Here is a 19,368-nt window from a genome sequence, read left to right on the forward strand (position 1 = left end):
GAGAAATAAAAGTTAAACAAACAAAATATAAAAAGAAATATAAAATGCCACCTTCCTGGATCTAGAGCGCCACAAGGGTTTGCGAGATTTTTGGTAGGCGATTCAATCTCACGCAATTCGCCTTACCGATGGGCAATACTTCCTCCATGCTCACCCAGTACGACATCGAGGAGGTCCAGGAGCATTGCAATCACGCCTGTGAGTCTCCCGATGTGCCCTTTTGATTCCTCTGTCAAGCTTTGCGCTCTGTTGTTTTTCTTGTAGTTTGTCCTCCACTATCGATTTGACCTATGTATGTTAATATTTGTTTATTGTTTGCTTGATTCTTAGTTTCGCAGCAGGAGATTGTATCTTTGTATCACAGGTTCTGCCAGCTCGATCGTAACAGCAGCGGGTTCATCACTGGAGATGAGTTCTTGTCAGTGCCGGAGTTCGCAGTTAATCCGCTCTCTCAGGTTTGATTCATTTGTTTTTTATTAAAAAATTATTATTATTATTTTGTTTTTTAGATAACGAGTAATGGTGAATCTAGGTCCACTAAACTCTATCGAACGCCATTAACCAGCAATTTACAATGATTACAAGAGTCCATAAGACCAACCAGGTTAGGCTGAGAAAAGTTAATGCTTGTCAAAACAAGCTTGATAAAATCTAGCAAACAAATAAGCTAACACATGAACATTTCAGAGAAAAAATAAGAAAAAAAAAGCTGCATTTGGTCATTTGGAATTAGAAATTCAATTTACAGAGATTTGTACTTTCATACGTTGGGAAAAGTTCATTTTTAGAGTTTTTGCTTGTCTCAGAGGCTGTTAAGGATGCTTGATGGTTTAAATTTTAAAGAATTCGTCGCGTTCCTGTCTGCTTTCAGCCCTCGGACTAGCCTCCAGCAAAAAATTGAATGTGATCACTATGTTTTTATCTTTCCATTTTTTTCACTTTGCTTCTCTTTCTTGTTGAACATCACATTTTTTTTGGGTAGTTTTGTTCAAGGTCTATGATTTCAACTCCAACGGGAAAGTCACATTTGATGATATCTTGAGTGTATTACGAGACTTAACAGGTTCATTCATTAGCGAGCAGCAGAGGCAGGTTGGTGAGATTTATTGTATATTGCTTATATTTGCCTATTTTATTTTAGAGAAGATGCTATGTTCATCTGTTAGATGTGGTCTTCGATGAGAATTGAAATAAGCTATTGCATTAAACAAATTTCGTGCATTTGTTATATCTTTCTCTTTGCTGCTACATCGATTGTAGATATGCTTTAGTTGTGGTTTGATCTGTCTAAAATGACTACAGAATTAAGATAGGTGTCTATTGCTAGTGTAGGCAAGAGCTGCTAACTATCGAGAGCTATGTTCAGTTAAATAATAAATAGTATTTCATATCATGTAACATCCATGTTTTCCGAGTTGACAAAATCAAGAATCTGGAGGATCGAGATTGAAATACATGAAACTCTGAATTTTGTTTATGACAATTCAAGCAGTAAGTAGTAGATTGAAACTGCATCCTTTTAAATTAGCTCTGAGTTGGGTGATTTCAGATTATGTAAGTTCCTGCAAGTTTTTTACTGCGATTTAGGTGACAACAAAATGACCATACTAATATAGATATCTAGGATATCCTAATATGTGCATATAGTTGGTGGCTTTAGGTTCTAATTTTACATCATCTTGTTGCACGTGCAATATTTTCAAATAGTTTCGGTAAGCTGGTTAATGTTAATAGTTGACATCACCTTTCAGTAAATGCTGAGAGTTGACATCGCCATCTCTCTTCTCATAGTATTTTTCTTGCCATTGTTCCTGCGTAAGAATTTTTATAACTGTTAACAATTATCTTTACTTGTAAAAAGTAACTAAAGACTCTTCATCAAGTTCCTTCCACTTCAATTAATAGAGGCCCTTCACGCACCTAGGAAGCAAGCATGTGAAGAGCTTCATGGCAAGTGAAACAAGCAAGATTTTGTGCAAGTTCAGTAACCTTGAATGTAGTGTATTTCTCCACCAAGCAGAATATGGAGAAGCTTTAATCACCATGGCTATTTTGCTGGCCTAACTAAAGAAATTAAAAAGTCCAACAACTACAACTATAGCTGTTGGAATATCTGACTTGAGCCTTGCTTGAGATGTTGAGACTAAAGGTGACATGAGATGCATTTAAGGCACTTGGAAGAATGATGCTCCCTTATAAATTAGTTAATGATTCTCAAGGAGAGCACCAATTAAATGGTTAAGTAGAGCTACATTTCTCTTAAAGAGAAGACTGCGATGGATACGAAAAATAGGAGGAGATCATATGTGCTGCATACCAAACTGCTGCAAAGTTGAGAAAATGGATTGGGAGAAATGAAAAATAATAGTTGGTAACTGTTGGCTGCACTGGACATTATCTTAGTTGGCTTTAATAAGCATTAGACAAGGGAACTACCCACCAAACAAAGAAACTACCCAACAATAAACCATTATGAATGCTTAAATTTTTTAGTGTATCATAGGTGTTCTCTGGCTTTGACTGGCCAATAAAATGAAGATAGAATTTGGAATGAGTTCCTGGCTAACAGACAAGCCAATTTTTTAGTGCACCACAGATGTTCTCTGGCTTTGGCTTGCCAATAAAATGACGGTAGAATTTGGAAGAAGTTCCTGTCTAACAGACAAGCCCTCCACCTGGAAGCCTGGCTATGTGCCTGCATCATCCTGATAGCAATAGCTGATTGTGAATGATCCATATGGAACACTGACTTGCATGCATACTTGATAGGTTCCTTTTTCTTGGAGTACACATCTAATAAGTAATAGATAGGGTGGTGCAGCATTTGTATTTCTGTGATATTCCCAAATCTCCTACTCCTTGCAGACTCTAATACATGGTCTGGTGCAGCATTTGGACTTCTATGATGTCGCCAAATTTTCTTCTCCTACTATGTGCAAACTCATTTTTTTTTGGACAACCTAGAACATAAGATGTTTCTGTTATTGGATATGGATCTTTGGTAATTTCTTAAACTTCCTTTCTCACAAAACCCCGCGAGTATTGTAGAGTCGAACTAGTTACAGCTTCATATCAGTTTGTTTTGGTTTTACTAAGTCAGTCTGTCAAATTTTGTTGCTGACAGCGCCCTCATAGCATCCTCCCACCGCCAAAACGAAAAGAACAAATATACATTTTACCCACAACTTATTTTGTATAATGCTCTAAAGTGGGTTGCTTTATTATAGACTCTTGGACAACTTCAATTTAGTGAAGTCATAGCTAATATGCTTCTTGGTTCTTGAAAAATCATTTTAGTTGACCAGTAAACTCAGAATATTGTCACATGATGAACTGATAAGTTACTTCGACCATATCATTCCTAAAGAACAGCCTATTTGATCTTTTACCCTTTTTGTTTTTAACAATTTCGGTTACAATTTTGGTTACTCTTGAGGTAGTTAGGAATTAGGATGATAGTTCACCTGGTTCTGAAAGCTTGTGCTTTCCTGCTTTATAAATTCTCCAATGGGCAACAAAGTGCTGGATTGTAACTTGCGAACTGTCTGGATAGTAGTTATTAACATGATGCTTTATTTTGTTCTGGTCATGATGGACAAAACTTATCGTTTTGTCCTTTGATTGGCTCGCAAAATATTTCAAGACACGATACAGGTGTCTTCCTCAATTTTGTGAGCCATGCAAGCTGCAAGCCGCCTTCCTCATTTCCGTGAGTGTACACAGTTTCACGAGCTGTGACCACAAGGGATATGGTAGCTTTGCAACTCCATTGATGATGGACTCTTCCTACTCCCATTCTTCTACCCTCCTTTTCAATTCCACATCACAAGTCCTTTCCTTTCCTCATTGATGCCATTGACACTTTCTACTGAAGAAACCACCAAGGCTCAAAATCATTGTTGGAGTTTCAGCCTTTGACTGAAATAACACTATTTCGATATCATATGGACGTTTTGATTTATGGTAGCAAAAGTGAATTTGAGATAGGAGGAAAGAGATGAAGAAGAAAAAGAAGATAACATAATTATATATTTAAATTTAGACTTTTTGTTTCATCTAAAATAGTATAAATAGTATGATTTTAGCATTATATTGTATGAATACAATCTAAAAAAATAATATTATCTCAATTTATTTTTATTTGTTTTGTAGCATAGTAAGGAATGTGAAGTGTTGGCATAATTTGATATAGGATACATTGCCTTTATCAAATAGTATCAAGTTTCGATAATCTATTAAAATAATACATTTTGATCATTGCCATCCCACGTGATACAATGCCATTTGGGTCTGGGATTGATACTTTAGCTTGAAATCTTGGCTAATAATCCATTTAACAAGATTTATGTCGTAAACAAAGTTTTGGCATGGTTAACTTTACTTCTGTCCCGACATAATGCATTGTGGATATTACTGTATAGGCTGTAGTTTATGGGTTAAAACTAAAGTGTTACCTACTCTTCCATTCTTTCTTTTCTCATGGATACCACTCTTTAGGCTGTAGTTTACGGGTTAAGGCTGAAGTGTTACCTACTCTTCCATTCTTTTTTTCACTCATATGTCTATATATCGTTTCAGGAAGTTATAACCCGTGTCCTTGAAGAAGCTGGCTACAGAAGGGACTCCTCTCTTGTCCTATCTGACTTCATACGGGTACGAATGTACTACTGCTTTCAGTATATCTACTACAAATTTGAGCTTTAGGTCTCTGTTTACAGATTGAAGGTGCATTGAGCTGGATAAAATAATAGTATTAATTTGCGTTGGTCATGACCAATGACTTGATAGCCATTCAACTCATGCTATTTTTACTGTTATACACTGTTTCTGCTGTTTATATTAAGTTTCTCATTCTTCTTTGTGGTTTTGGCGGACTGGGCAATTTGGTGGATTGGATGGGTCAAATGAGTTGAGCAGGTTGTTTAGGTTGAACAATCTTGGTTGCTTAGGTTGAACAATCCGAGTAAGTCAAGAGGGCTAGGCAAGCTAATTTAGCTGGGAGCGCAATATTCGGCTGAGCAAACTGATTTGGGCAAGTGGATTAGTTGTGCCAATAAGGTCAAATTGACCCGAAGCGCAAGATGGGTCTAATGAGCTTATTAAGTCACAAATTAATCAAGTTTGATACAAAATGGGCCAAGATAGATAGTCAGATGGTTTGGTAGAGCTTAGCAAGTTGGACAAACTAATAGGGGCAGACAAGTCAGACATTCCAAGCTGAACAACTTGAACGTACCACTTGGGTCGATCAGACTGGTCGAGTTAAAGGGGGGTGGGGTTGGGTTGCACGGATCGAGCGTGGTGACTCAAGCAAGTTAAATGGATCGATTATGTCAATAAAGCCAAGTGGACCTAGTGGGTAAATGAGCTTGTCAAATTGAGAAGTTATCGGTGGTGGCTCCATTGGCCGAGTGCCAATGCAGATTGATTGCATCTGAAGGAAATTGTGCAAGCTGCACATGTTTGATAAAATATTTCATTGAAAATATTTTATCATTGTGAAAATTTTATTCACGTTTGTACAGGTCAAGTCAAATGTAAGAATCGCTATTTCCGGTCAAGTCTATGAACTAAAGTAAAACTATACTCATTTCTAGTATATTCCTTATTATCATTCTGTTTCTTAGAAATGACCATTTCATTCCAAGCAGAATGCAGCAATGACATTGCTCGATGTTTTTTTTTCTCGATACAGATTCTTGGCACCTCTCAGTTGAAGATGGAGGTTGAGGTTCCTATTGATTAAGCTTTACACGCCTTCAATTCAACCTGGCATCTGGCTTGGATTTCTCTGTTTGAAACGCAGCCATCAATTGAAAATTTTAGAACAGGCTTTCCTTTAAACATAATGGTATTATGTACAATAATTACAAACTACATTACTTACAATCCAACCTAGTATTTGTTTTCAAACCCAGCTTCAAACTTTATGTTACTAGATTCTAAACAATATGCACAAGTTGGAAGGATATCATACAATTTATCCATCGTCATTCTTATCTTCTGAAATGTTGAACAAGAACTGGGGAATGGATGTTACTCGCGGAAGCATTAGAAGTTCCCTGAATGATTCGATTCTTGAGATAAATGGCTTTTGATCAACAAATTCATCGTGCTCAAGTTCATCTTGAAATCCAGCATCTTGTTGCAAGCCATCACTGGTATTTTTGTGCCAAGCCTGGATTGAGTTTGTGCCTGCATCTTTCTGGAACTGACAGCAAAGAGAGTTAACACCTGAGATGGGAGAAGGAGCATTAGGGGTGGCGATGAACTGCCAAGTCATTTTGGAATGCTTCATTGTTTGATATAGCATCGCCAGACATTGGATTAAAATGCCCTAAGAAGCCTACCAGATCAATTATGCGTGCTTAAAAAATCAGTATCATCAATCTAATTCCATCCACAATAAACAAATATGTAAATGAATTGAAAATAAGAGCCACTAAGTAGCCTTTTTGTGAGACTAGAAAAAAAAACGTTGGAAGGGAACTGATGATACCTGAGCGTGGCAAAGGTGAATCCTTCAAGGCATGGTTAAGCCTCCTTTCAACAAAATTCCTTGGTTCATTCTTACTAGACATCAATGAAGTGGCAGCGAAGAAAGAATTAGATATACTTGAGGTGTTTCTGTAATCTTCTTTTTCTATGAGATCATGGCTTTCTGAATCATCTTGATCCTCAAAAAACAAGAGCTGTGTTTCTAAGTTTGGAGGATCTAAAGTTACATCTTGTTGCTGCCACAGAGAATTCAGACGTGGATCACAATGAGCAATCTTCTCAAAGTTTTTGCTTAGAAAACCATAAGAACATTGTAGAAAATGTCTCCTACAGGAAAGAATTGAGGTCGTTAGGCAATTAAGCAAATATTACATGAATATTTTGTCAGATAACCGAAGCAATTTTAGAGGTGAAGTTTGTCAAAGTACGTAACTTCATCAAAAACCAGTATACATATAAATCCACACTAGGCACAGCCAAAGAGTGAAGAGAAATATTTAGGTGAAAAAAAAAGGTTTCACCTGAACATGCTGGCTTGCCCGCTAGTAAAATCTTGTGTTGGTTGCCACAAGGTATGTTTCCGAGGTTGAGGATCCGTCTCCCGAAAGAAGAGAGGTGGCTTTGCCAACTGAATACTTATGCATTAGCTTGATATAGAAACAAAAGTTAAAAAACCAAATCTAATTCAATCAAATAGATCCTACCACTATATCCAAACTTTCAATCCCATCTTCTGCGCATGTCATCTTGAGAAAAGTAATGTCTGTCCACTGAATTTCAATCTTGCTCTTCAAGCTACCTTCAAGAACTTCCCAAACAAGTTTATGTTTTGCGAAGTAGCACTTTGCCACTAAATCGCCTTCGTATTTTGATACACGCTGTTCAAAAATAGCTAGACTTTAGTTTGTCATGCTATAATCCTTCTACTAAAGAAGAAGGAAGTGCAGAACTTCCACTAGGACATTAGTACAGAAAAGAGATATTGGTTATTTTTACCCAAACAAATTGAAACAACTATATTTGTCGACAGGTCAAGAATCTAATCATGTAGAAATATGAGAAAAAAATTATAGACAATGACCTATACAACAAATTGCACTCATGTGTAGTTGACTAAATCTGAGGCTTAAAAAGGATTTAAGCACAAGTTAGGGGCCTTGTTGATCATTTGTCTGAACCGGCTTTCAGATCTGTGCAGATTTGGATGATCATGTGTTATGCTTTCGAGTTTCTTCTCTAGTGTGATTCTTGAGCCAATTGTCCAAGAAAACACATTGCTTTGCTTTATTGTTAGGGTCAAAGTGAATTGTTATCTAAGAATGCTAGGTGAAGTGAACACATAGCCTTAATCATATACCGATCCTAAGCAACAAACAACAACGACAACAACAACAACAAAAGCATTAGCAACATACTCCCTTACCTCCCACGAACCAATTCTCAATAATGACATAGGGAAGTTGGAGGCTTTCATCTTATCAGGAGTCGAACCAGAGACAACTGATGACTTCAGTTCTTTCTCATTTCCAGCTTGCAAGCTCCCAAAACTTGATGCAGCTGCTGCATTTGCCTGTGAAAGCCTCATCTGAATCAAATCTACCAAGGAAGGGCTCTTCCTGAGACGTAGTCCCAAAGGGCTGGGATCATCAAGCACACTACCAACCACATACTGTAAGAAATCAACATGTTAGAATCGCATACAAAGCTTCGCGAGCTGCCCTCAGTTCATACCAAAGATCAATCTGTGATCTTACAACAATATCAAAAGTTCAGAACTAGCACTTGTGGAGCATAAAAAAAAAAACCCCCTTTTCAAATCAATAAAGAAAAGTTGCTGCAATCGAGAAACCAACACGAACCTTTAGATTGGAAACTGCGGTCTTGGATCTCTTCTTGATGCGGGGTCGCTCGTCATCATCCGATGCATCGATCTCCAACTTCGTTGCTGCCGCCGTGGAACGAGGCCCGAGCTTGTCTGAGTCTTCCGGAAGACGGGCCATCACGATTCACTCTTTCGCTTTCCGCTCACTCTGTTCTTACTTTTGAGAGGGCGAAGAAACCCTAGCCCTAATCCGACCGCTACGAATCGATCTTGGGAGAGAAGCAGGAGGGGGAGTAAGAAGATGAGAAGAGAAGCAGAGTTGGAGTGAGAGAGTGAGAGAGAGGGAGAGAGAGTGGAGGAGGAGGAAGAGGAGGAAGAAGAGAAGAAACTGAACCAAAACTGGCAAGTCGAGGTTGAGTTTTCCAAATTAGGCAAATCAAGGTACGGCTACTGTGGACTGTACGCACCGTCATAGCGCTCAGTGTGAGGGCATTCTCATCCAGACTTTATGCGCCAAGATAATTTATTCATCCACAATTGATCAACGGCGCATTTAAAATTATCAAATTTTTAAAAAGCACATCTAATTCTCATTATACTTCTCTAATGTTTTATTTTCTTAAACATTTCAGTCATATTTTAAAAAAAAATTCTTTGATTCGGATGCACGTAACCTTAATATCTCTTAGATAAGAGAAAGTAAAATTTTCCCCTCGTAACTCGTCAAAAATAAGCATTGTCGATTTTAGAAGTCGAAACCCTGTGTGTACACATAGGGTTTCTTATTCCTTTCTCAACTTGCGACAAGTGAGTTAGAGTTTTTATCGAAACTCAACTACTGATAAGTTGTTCCTCTCCCATTTGAGTTTAAGGTTTAGTTTGATCTTATCATCTTATGTCCTAATAGATGTTGATCATATCTCTCCTTTACTATTGTAAATTGTATTCTTGTTTATAATGACACAAAAAGGAATTTCAACCTCTCGATCTCAATTATCTCCAAATGTACATATACGATTTCTACTGTTTGACAGGCCCGGCTCTGGGCATAGGCGGGTAAGGCCTATGCCTAGGGCCCAGGTTTAAAAGGGGCCCAAAAAAAAAATTTAAATTATTAAATTATTTAGAGATAATAAATAATAAATGGTTAAAATCGGATCCAGGAAATCTCGCCGCTTCCCAATATCGATATCCCCTTTATCTCCCTCGCCTCGTTCGACGCGTCTCCTTCTCCCGTTCTCTTTCTCCTCGCCTCGTTCTCCTTCTCCCGTTCTTTCGTTCTCGTTCAACGCCAACGGCCAATCTCGCGACAGCCGACTGTCGACTCTTCATCTCCTGCCGACGCCGGTGAAACAGCGATCTCCTGCCGACGCCGGCGAAACAGCGATCCCCTGAGGGTTTTCCACTTTTCCTCACCGACGCCGGCGAAATCTTGAAAGTTAATTAACTCTAAATTAAATTGTTAGTAGATAGTTTATTTCTGTTCTATTATTAATTGTTAGTAGATAGTTAATTAACTCTAAATTAAAGATGGGAAATCTTGAAAGTGAAGCACGTTGGGAAAATCTAAAGGTAAAAGATGGAAAATCTTACTAGATTATGTTTCTAAATTAACTCTAAAACCATTATCACAAACACGTTGGGAAAGTTGTCTTGAAAGTGTTAAAGCTATAAAATATCAAGCTCCACAAATAAGAGAAGCTTTATACAAACTTGCAGATACTAGTGATGATCCTAAAACAAAAAGTGAAGCAAATTCTTTAGCAACATATGAGATTGAAAATTTTGAATTTTTATTAGGTATGGTTATTTGGTATGATATATTATTCGCAGTTAATACTGTTAGTAAATTTTTACAATATAAAGATATGAACATTGCTATTGCATTAGATCAATTAAAAGGTCTTATTTCTTTTTTGAATGAATATAGAGAAAATGGATTTATATCTGCTATGATTTCTGCTAAAGAAATTGCAAATGAAATGAATATAGAACCAAAATTTCGTGAAAAACGTGTAATTAGAAAAAATAAACGATTTGATGAGAATGTAAGTAATGAAGTAAAATTATCACCTGAAGAATCTTTTAAAATCAATTACTTTAATTATATTATTGATCATGCTCTTTCTTCACTTCAAAGTAGGTTTGAACAATTTAAAATATACGAAGATAATTTTAATTTTTTATATGAGGTAGAGAAGTTAAAATTTCTTGATAATGATTTTTTAAAAGAAAAATATTTGAATCTTGAAAATTTTTTAACACATGATATGTTACAAGATATTGATGGTTTAGATTTATTTTTAGAATTGAAAGTCTTAAAAGAAATAATAAATCCAGAATTAAAAACAGCACTTGAAGTATTAAATCTTATAAAAAAATTAAATTCTTTTCCTAATGCATGAATAGCTTATAGAATATTACTGACCATACCTGTTAGTGTAGCTTCAGCGGAAAGAAGTTTTTCAAAATTAAAATTAATAAAGTCTTATTTACGTTCAACTATGTCTCAAGAAAGATTAAATAATTTAGCAATGTTATCAATTGAAAAAAATTTATTATTAAAACTTGAATATGAAAATTTAATTAATAATTTTGCAACTAAAAAAGCAAGAAAATTTAATTTTATATAAAAAATTTATTTTTATAATTAAAATTTTAATTTATTTTAAAAAAATTTTAAACCCACCATTGTCGGTCTCAAGTCCGAATAAAAAAGGGTGAGAGAAAATTTTTTAAAATAATAACAATCATTTTAAAAAAAATTTCGCCTAGGACCCTCCGTGGGCTTGAGCCGCCCTTGCTGTTTGAGATGCTACAAATGTGGATGTGCAAGCTTTGTGATCAGGTGTTTTCCTAAGGGTGTTATATTGATGTTCTTGTACATATTTTGTAATAATGAACTTTATATCTCTCCTAGCAACTATTCTCCATGTACATGATTGATTGAAACAAATAACTTTAATTCTATTTAATCAAGTATAACTAGATTGTATATGATGTTTTTAAACATAACATGCATTATAAGTGCATCCTTGAACTCTTGTCGGGAGAGAAAATTTTATTCAATAAAAAAATTATATTTATTTATTGCCTCTACAATTAACCTTTGTATTAATTATGAATTCATAATATGTGAGTCATCAACAATTGGTAACTCTTCCTCTTAGACATTGTATTGATATGGGTTAAAATCAACTTGGTCAAATTGGATATCATCAGCTAAGAATTCTTTCAAATTTATATTGCATTCTAATTCCTATGTAATCTGAATATTTGAATCTTCCTGCTGACTCCATGTTGGCTCAAAATATTCTCTAAATATCGTACTATTAATGAATACGTCATCTTCTAATACTTCTTCATTTAGATCAAACTTCGAAATACTTGTATTTCTATTTTTGTTCACTACATTAATATTTTCAAAAGAAGATGGAATATTACTTGGGACTAGATTTATGGATTATTGAGTAACCGTTGTCTTTCTTATAAATTTGAATCAATGGAGACCAAAAATGATTAAAGTTGATCAGAAATAGGGTCATCCTTAAAAAATAAAAATTTGCAATCGTAACAATGGTATAGACTAAGGTATAGATGGTTTATAATTATAGTTCTGATCTTCATATAAGAAGTTATGAGTCCCAAGATGAATTTTTGAAAACATACTATGCCCGACTATGAAGAATTTGAATATGAGACTTTAGGACATAGTGAGACTAATAAACATTATATAAATCTATAGGATTTGGAATGAGTCTGATCAGAGCTTTGCTAAGTCCATCATCGAGTTTTGGCCAAAATCCATTGATGGATCTAGGGGATTTGAAATTCTAAAAAATTATCATGAAATGGAATATGTGAGTGTGAAGAAGGTAGATGTGGTGTGCAATCCTGATTTTGATCTCCCTCCATGAAGTTATGAGTCTGTGTCAATTAACACAGACTGTGATGCTTGTATCGAAAGATCAGTATCATTGTGGTGTTGTTATTCGAAGAACATGACCATAGTGTTCTTTCGATATCACAAAGGGTGGTGCTGATGTAGAAAGATTATCACCATTATGGTACTGTTATTTGAACAACAAGATCACAGTATTATGAAAGTTTTAAAAACTTTTAAACAATGTTGTGAATGCTTTGAGATGATAATTGAGGGCACATTCGACTCCGGAGCACTGCAGAAACCTATAGGAATTAGAATGGATCAAATTGGAACTTGCTATAAGTCCATCAATGAGTTTTATGGACCTAGAGGACTTAGATTTCTAAAAAATTATCATGAAATGAAAGAGGAGAGTATGGAGAAGGTAGATATAGTGTGCGATCCTGATTGTGAGCCCCTCCTTGAAGTTATGAGTATGTGTTAATTGGAACAGACTGTAATGTTGGTATTGGAAGATCAATACCACTGTGGTGTTGTTATTCAAAGAATATGACCATAGTGTTCTATTGATATCACAAAGAGTAATGTTGGTGTAGGAAGATCAACACCATTGTGGTGTTGTTATTCGACACCATTGTGGTATTCTGAAAGTTTAAAAAACTTTTGATTAATGCTGAGAATGCTATAAAATGATAAGTGAGGGCAAATTTGGACTTTGGGCCACTACAAAAACTTATAGGACTTGTAATAAGTTAAATCAAAGCTTGTTAAGTCCATTAATGAATTTTGATCAAAACTCATTGATGAACCAAAGAGATTTGAATTTCTAAAAAATTGCTATGAAATGGAAGAGGAGAGTATGGAAAAGGTAGATATGATATGCAATCTTATTTTTGATCCCTCTCCATGAAGTTATGGGTATGTGCCAATTGATACTGACTGTGATGTTGGTGTTGGAAGATCAACATCACTGTGGTGTTGTTATTCCAAGAATATGACCATATCTAATGTTATCAAATGAGCCAACTTATGATGAGCAGGCCGACCCATAAAAAACTCATCATATTACGGGGTGGGATGGGCCAATCCACTATCTCGGCATGTTGAAAAATCTCCAATCCAACCTCATCCAAGGCGGTTTGCAAATTAGGCGGGCTAGCCCATGAGCTCACCAAAAAATAAAATAATTAAAATATATTTTAAAAAATATTAAAAATTTTAAGTTTCGATTGTGGATTAGGTGGGTCAAGCCCATTGAATTTTCCACTTTATTTTAAATTTTTAAAGAATTATTTTTTCTTAACCCACGAGCCAACCCAAGCCCCGAGCCCATTGAGTTTTCTATTTTAGTTTTAAATTTTGGAAGATTTTTTTCACAATCCACGAGCCAACCCAACCCACCACGGGCTGACCTGCGCAGATCAGAGGCCCAAGCGAGTCGGTCCACTTGGACCCGTTTTAAAATAGATTTATAAAATTTTAATCAAACTCGCTTAAATTGTTTGATAGGTCGAGTCAACTCGACGGGCTAATCCAAATTGATGACTCTAACCACAATGTTCTGTTGATATTACAAAGGGTGGTGTTGGTGTAGGAAGATTAGCACCACTATGGTGTTATATTCGAAGAACAGGACCACAATGTTTTGAAAGTTTAAAAAACTTTTAATTAGTGATCGGAATGCTTTAAGATGATAACTAAGGATAAATTTGGAGTCAGGGTCACTACAGAACCTACAGGACTTTGAATAAGTTCAATCGAAGTTTGTTAGTCTATTAATGAATTTTGATCAAAACTCATTAATGGATCTAAAAGATTTGAATTTCTAAAAAATTACAATGAAATAGAAGATGTGAATGTGGAGAAGGTACATATAGTGTGCAAGTCTAATCCTTAGCCTCGTAAACGAAGTTATGGTTTCATGTCAATTGACATAGAACCAATATGATGTTGAATTTAAATTATCAATACCACCGTGGTGCTGAATTTTGAAAAACAACAATGTAGTGCTGGAATTTATATTCTAGAACCACAATAGTGTTGGAATATAATGTTTAGTACTACTTTGTTATAGGTTGAAACTACTATATATCTTTTAAATTATAAAAGTTCAACATCAAATAATAAGTGTAGATAAAATAAAACAAAAACCACTACTAACAAGTTGGAGAAACCTAAATCTCTCTCTCTATATATTTTTTTTGTTTACTCATCATATAATATTTATACCAGAAAACTAATAATTTATAATCAAATGATTGTATTTACATTGTAGTGTGATCTTTACAAAAATCTCAACTACATAACAATGGAAGACAAAAAAATCCTAAAATAATATTGTCTAAATAAATATATATTATACTCAATATAAATAAATAAGAATGGTATCCAATATAATACATATGCGAAAAAAAATCTTGAAGAGAATGGATGAGAAAATGCCGAATGAGCTACTATATTGAAACCTTGATCAGTCTTCTTTGAAACAATCTGTTTTCAAAATTTTTTAATTTAGTTTCGACCAATATTTTTACTAGGTTGAAATTCTATCAGAATGTATATTGTTTTGTGATGGAACAATTGTATGTAAAACAGTAAGAGATAAGGTAAAGCTCAACGTGACTTTTGAGTGACTTAGATATTATGTGGCTCGGATGCTTTAAAAAAGAGAATGAGATCAATTGTTAATTGTTAGCTAGAGAGGTAAAATGAGAAACAAGTGCACCCTTTGAAAAATCTAAAAGTTAGGTGTGTGCTTTAAAAATTGGACAACTTTAAATACTCCCTTTGGTCAATTACTTTTAATTTATAGGTCATTTTGGCTGATTTAATGGGTCGTGAATGTGTAGGACAGCAGTTGTGTGAGCAAATTCAACTTCCACCGCACGGTCTGTTTATAGAAAGAGTTTAGGAGAGGAAAGCATAAAATTTAGTTCACTTTTTTTTTCCATTTTACCTCACCAAAAAAAATAAATAAATAAAAGGATGCATTTTCTATATATAATCTAGTGTCCCTACTTATTCACCCTACTAATCCATGAAATAGATAATCTTTTGTATAAATTTAAAGTACAATTTATGACCTCTAAAATATTCATTTAATTTAACTAGTTTTGACAATATGATGATTTCTTGTGTCCTCGTATTGCATATAAGAAAGGGCACCTCTTTGTCTTGGCATTCAAGGATACATCATGATGGCAATAGAGCTAGCAGCTACAAGAATTAAAGGGGAATATGCTTATCCCTAGTTCCAAAAAAATGATGGCACTATCTTGAAGGTTGGCTTCATGACTAGCCAGCAGCTAAAAGGAAAATTACAAATACATCGTAGTTGAAAATCGAACTGCGGATGTCTTGACGACTTGAATGCTTATCCAAGGAAGCAAGCACTCTTCCAACCAAAATGGTTGGTTGGTTGGCACGTTCATGTACATTTCCTACCCTCATCCAATTAGAGCTCATCAATCATCATCTTTTTTTTTTTCTTTCGAAATGCCCCTGTATAGTTTATAATAATTAAAAAAAAACCATACAAAGGGTGAAATGATGTTTGGGCATATCTTGATGGCGACGTGCTCTTTCTATTAGATCGTCGTCACCAAGCGAATAATTGATTATTTTAAGAAAACAATTAAAATGAGATCGTAGTTATCTCCATCACACAGTGCCTTTGATAATGGAACAACTTGCAGACAAAGGAATCTAATTTGCAATCCTCGATCAAACACAACTATTCAAACTGTGACAGGATTGCATGCAAAACATGTCAGACCATTGATAGAGATATGACTAAATTGTTATGGAGGATTTTCCCAACCTTCTCTCTTCTCTGGTAAATAAAACTATCTTCCCAATTATGGATCTACCTCATCTAACAAACTTCCTAATGTTCTATCTTCTCTAATAAACAGAGCCTAATCCTGAATACATGAATAATCTAACTGATAGATATTAGCGTAGAGGCTAACAGATGGATCACAATCTGAAGCATGGATTATAAACGATATCACCCGTTCAAAGTGTAAAGATCTTTAACCTACTCATTGTGGAAGACACAGCAGCCACACAGGGCATATTATTGTGAGCTTAAAACAATAATAACAGAAGAAAGGAAGATAACCAAGAGGAACAAGGAGAAAGAAAACCATTACCAACTGAGCAAATGTGATGCTTAAAGCCTTCCTCGTAATCTCAAATTATTATGTTTTCCATTCTTGTTGCATCCATCATCTCTTCCAGCATTCTCCAAATCATTTCTTTCCCAGTGGTGCAAGATGGGCCTTGGTGAAGCAGCAGAAAATGCCTGGTAAACCAGTAATCCCCCGTATGGAAGCTCCTGCTCTATCATTTTGCCGCAAGTATATCTGTGTATATCGATTTTCTTCCTCCATGGGGAGGCTTGCCCACCTTCCCCGAGTATGGTGACAGCAACCGAGAACTCCAAAGGTGCAAAACAGGCAAGGACTCTTTCTACCAAGTCACAGTAAGTTGGCAACCGAGGGTTGAACCCCATGGCCTCATAGCTTGCATAGCTAAAACCCTCTTCTGGTGTAACATGAACAGTAGATAGAGCTGAACCATTTACGCCGTTCATAGAGTAACCACACGGCTCAAAATCCACGTTGCAGATCTCCATCTCAGGTATAATTTTGGAGATCCCAGAGAGCTTCGTCATCTCGTTGGCAGAAGTAGCCACTGAGTTCTTGAAGAAAATTGATGCTCGTTTCCTGTCCAATCCAGTCATACACATCTCTAGAGTAACCATAGGCAGTTCAGGATACTCGGTCGCATAGTAGATGTGCCATTTGCGGTTCGACATTGATGGATCACTGATCTCGTGAGCATTGCCACCTGACTTGAGGTAGCCAAAGAAGCCATTGAGGACGGCAACTTCCTCGGAGAAGCTGTAATACGGTGATGGCTGCGCACTCGGGAAAATGAAAGTGCCCCTTGAGTACTTTATGGATTGAACAGATAGTGAAAGCATAGCAGCAAGCTCAAGGACTCTAGGAACAGAAAGGAGGACCTTTGTAGTCCCACAAGTCTTCAGAATGATCTTGTGGGGGTACATGAAGAGGCTCGACTCAGAGAGAACATAGGAATCAAAGTTCTTGTTCGACAACTGGGACACAATGGTGCAGGATGCCAAATCTAAAAATGAATCAATCTGTGCACGAGAGAGGGCGCGCAGTCCCTGACCACAAGTGTCAGATGCTCCAGAGAAGGTAATCTCTAAGCGCTTCTCGTACCCCTCAAATCCAACCGCGGAGAATGCCATGGAAGCCAATGGAGAAGAAAGAGGGAAACAAGAAGGGAAATTGAGAGAGGTTTCGTTACTGGAAAGAAAAAAGGAAAAATAAATATCAAATGAGAGAGGAATCCTACTATACTAAAGAGAGCATCTCAGGGAATATCAGGATGGCCTTCTGTAACACTGCAAAGTATCAAAATGAGATAAAAGGGTTAGCAATTGATTGGATCAGAAGGAAAAATGTGTTCCTCCTTCCTCATGATTTTGTTTTTTGATTGTTCTTACGTTGGAGTATGCAGCAGATTGGAATTTCTTGATTCCTCCATGCGGTCGAACATCTTCAATACTGTAGCCCAGGGGAGCTTCGTACTGTAATGAACTACCACTATTACTAGACTTCTTCTTCTTTCCACCTTTTGACTCCATTAATTCATCCGATGTTTCTGCAAGAACAGAAGAATCGCACACAGAATAAATCAAAAGGAGAGATTATTGACAGAGAAAACAAAAAAGATCCAGCATAAACAATCATTTCAATTTCTTTAAGCAAACACTTTTCAATCACAAAAGAGAAAAACAAACATGTGAACCAATCAACCAAATCTCTGAAACAAGAATAAAAAGCATCAGGGACTAAGGATCAAAGATAAAGCAGCAAATAACCATAAATACTACAAGACTAACGAATAGGTCAAAGAAACAACAGAACATAAATCCTACCAAAAAACACTGCAAATCCAGGGGGGAAAACTAACGCATCAAACAAAAAAGAACAAAACATTCGAAACAAAAAACAATAGTTCGATCTCGTCAGACGACGCGGAAATCTAAAGTTATCGATTTCAACACAAGAAAAACAAACTAGCCATACAAATTAATCAAAGAACCTTTTTTATTATTTTATTGTAAGAAAACGTACGCTCTAAAGACCAGATGAGTCCGCTGTCGCCGCCACGACGATATCTTACCTGCTCGCTCGTTTTCAACGCCAAGGAACAACCTTTCAAGCAGCAAGCTCAAAGATCGGAAAGGGAGAACCGGGAAACCCTAAGCAAGCGGTGAATTGGATTGGTCGAGGGAGGAGGAAGGAGCGAACAAGAGTTGTTAAAATAGAAGCAAGAGGAAGTCTCGATTGCTTCCCGTTGTCGAGAGTTAATCTTTGGCAAAAGCCCTGAAAAATTTTCTTTTTCAAAAAAAATATTCTTTTTTTTCACCCTTTCTCAGTGTTCAATAATAAACCTTATTTATGTTCATTTATTTTTGTTTATTACTAACAGGTTATATAAAATAAATAAATTCAAATCATTTTTTTAAATATTAAAATAATATTTCATTTATAACTTTCTATTCAAAAAACAGTTATTTTAAATAGAAAATTATAAATAAAAACATTCTTTTAGTTTTCTATCAAATTTTATTTATTAATATACATAAAATTTTATTTTTTATTTAACTACATAAAAATATAGTAACTTTATATATTTATAATATTAAATTATTTAAAATAAAAATAATATGAATTTTATGTATTAGATAAATATTTAATTTAATTTATAAAAATAATAACATTGTTAGTTGAATTCGAAAAAAAATTCAAGTTTGAATATATTTAATAAATAAGTCAGAACAAATTTAATAAATAAATTTAAAAATAATGAGGCTTTACTAGTCTAATTTATACTCCTAAATTAAGATGATAAATACATAATAAGATGCCATTAATTGTTTAAAATATTTTTAAAAATTTTATCTTGTCATGTTGTTTGCATTGTTTTATTTTCCTTTGATCATTGATTTTTGTATCATACAATTACTTTAGCAAAATAATATTGTCTCCTATAAAAGTGTCCACCTTAGAGTAATATATAGCTATCATTTTTATCATATTCTTTTAAATTTTAATTCTTA

The 19,368-nt window shown here is 35.3% G+C and overlaps 3 protein-coding genes across 4 annotated transcripts; 1 reads left to right on the top strand and 2 right to left on the bottom strand.

The window, feature by feature from the left end:
• Nucleotides 1-18: 18 nt before the first annotated feature.
• On the top strand, nt 19-5,948 carry LOC141843035 (uncharacterized). The gene is made up of 6 exons (XM_074731047.1): nt 19-198; nt 331-455; nt 807-903; nt 983-1,092; nt 4,579-4,653; nt 5,696-5,948. The coding sequence occupies exons 1-6, from the start codon at nt 129-131 to the stop codon at nt 5,744-5,746; spliced, it is 528 nt and encodes a 175-aa protein (XP_074587148.1). The 5' UTR covers nt 19-128; the 3' UTR covers nt 5,747-5,948.
• Nucleotides 5,818-8,777, bottom strand: LOC141843034 (uncharacterized). The gene is made up of 6 exons (XM_074731045.1): nt 8,358-8,777; nt 7,922-8,167; nt 7,203-7,376; nt 7,020-7,126; nt 6,500-6,825; nt 5,818-6,234 (listed from the first exon to the last, which is right to left on the bottom strand). Exons 1-6 carry the CDS (start codon nt 8,496-8,498, stop codon nt 5,981-5,983), a joined length of 1,248 nt encoding a protein of 415 aa, XP_074587146.1. The 5' UTR covers nt 8,499-8,777; the 3' UTR covers nt 5,818-5,980.
• Nucleotides 8,778-16,199: 7,422 nt separating this feature from the next.
• On the bottom strand, nt 16,200-18,586 carry LOC141843329 (S-adenosylmethionine decarboxylase proenzyme-like). Of its 2 annotated transcripts, none has more exons than XM_074731403.1 (3): nt 18,429-18,586; nt 17,746-17,903; nt 16,200-17,643 (listed from the first exon to the last, which is right to left on the bottom strand). In XM_074731403.1, the coding sequence occupies exon 3, from the start codon at nt 17,485-17,487 to the stop codon at nt 16,381-16,383; it is 1,107 nt and encodes a 368-aa protein (XP_074587504.1). In that variant the 5' UTR covers nt 17,488-17,643; nt 17,746-17,903; nt 18,429-18,586; the 3' UTR covers nt 16,200-16,380. The 2 variants fall into 2 exon arrangements, with proteins under 2 accessions (XP_074587504.1, XP_074587503.1); XM_074731402.1 differs by having other exon boundaries at nt 18,380-18,586.
• Nucleotides 18,587-19,368: the final 782 nt, after the last annotated feature.

This window comes from Curcuma longa, chromosome 12 (genome assembly GCF_044706935.1).
Source record: "Curcuma longa cultivar G26 ecotype Majalengka, Jawa Barat chromosome 12, ITB_CL_G26_1.1, whole genome shotgun sequence".
NCBI lineage: Eukaryota > Viridiplantae > Streptophyta > Magnoliopsida > Zingiberales > Zingiberaceae > Curcuma > Curcuma longa.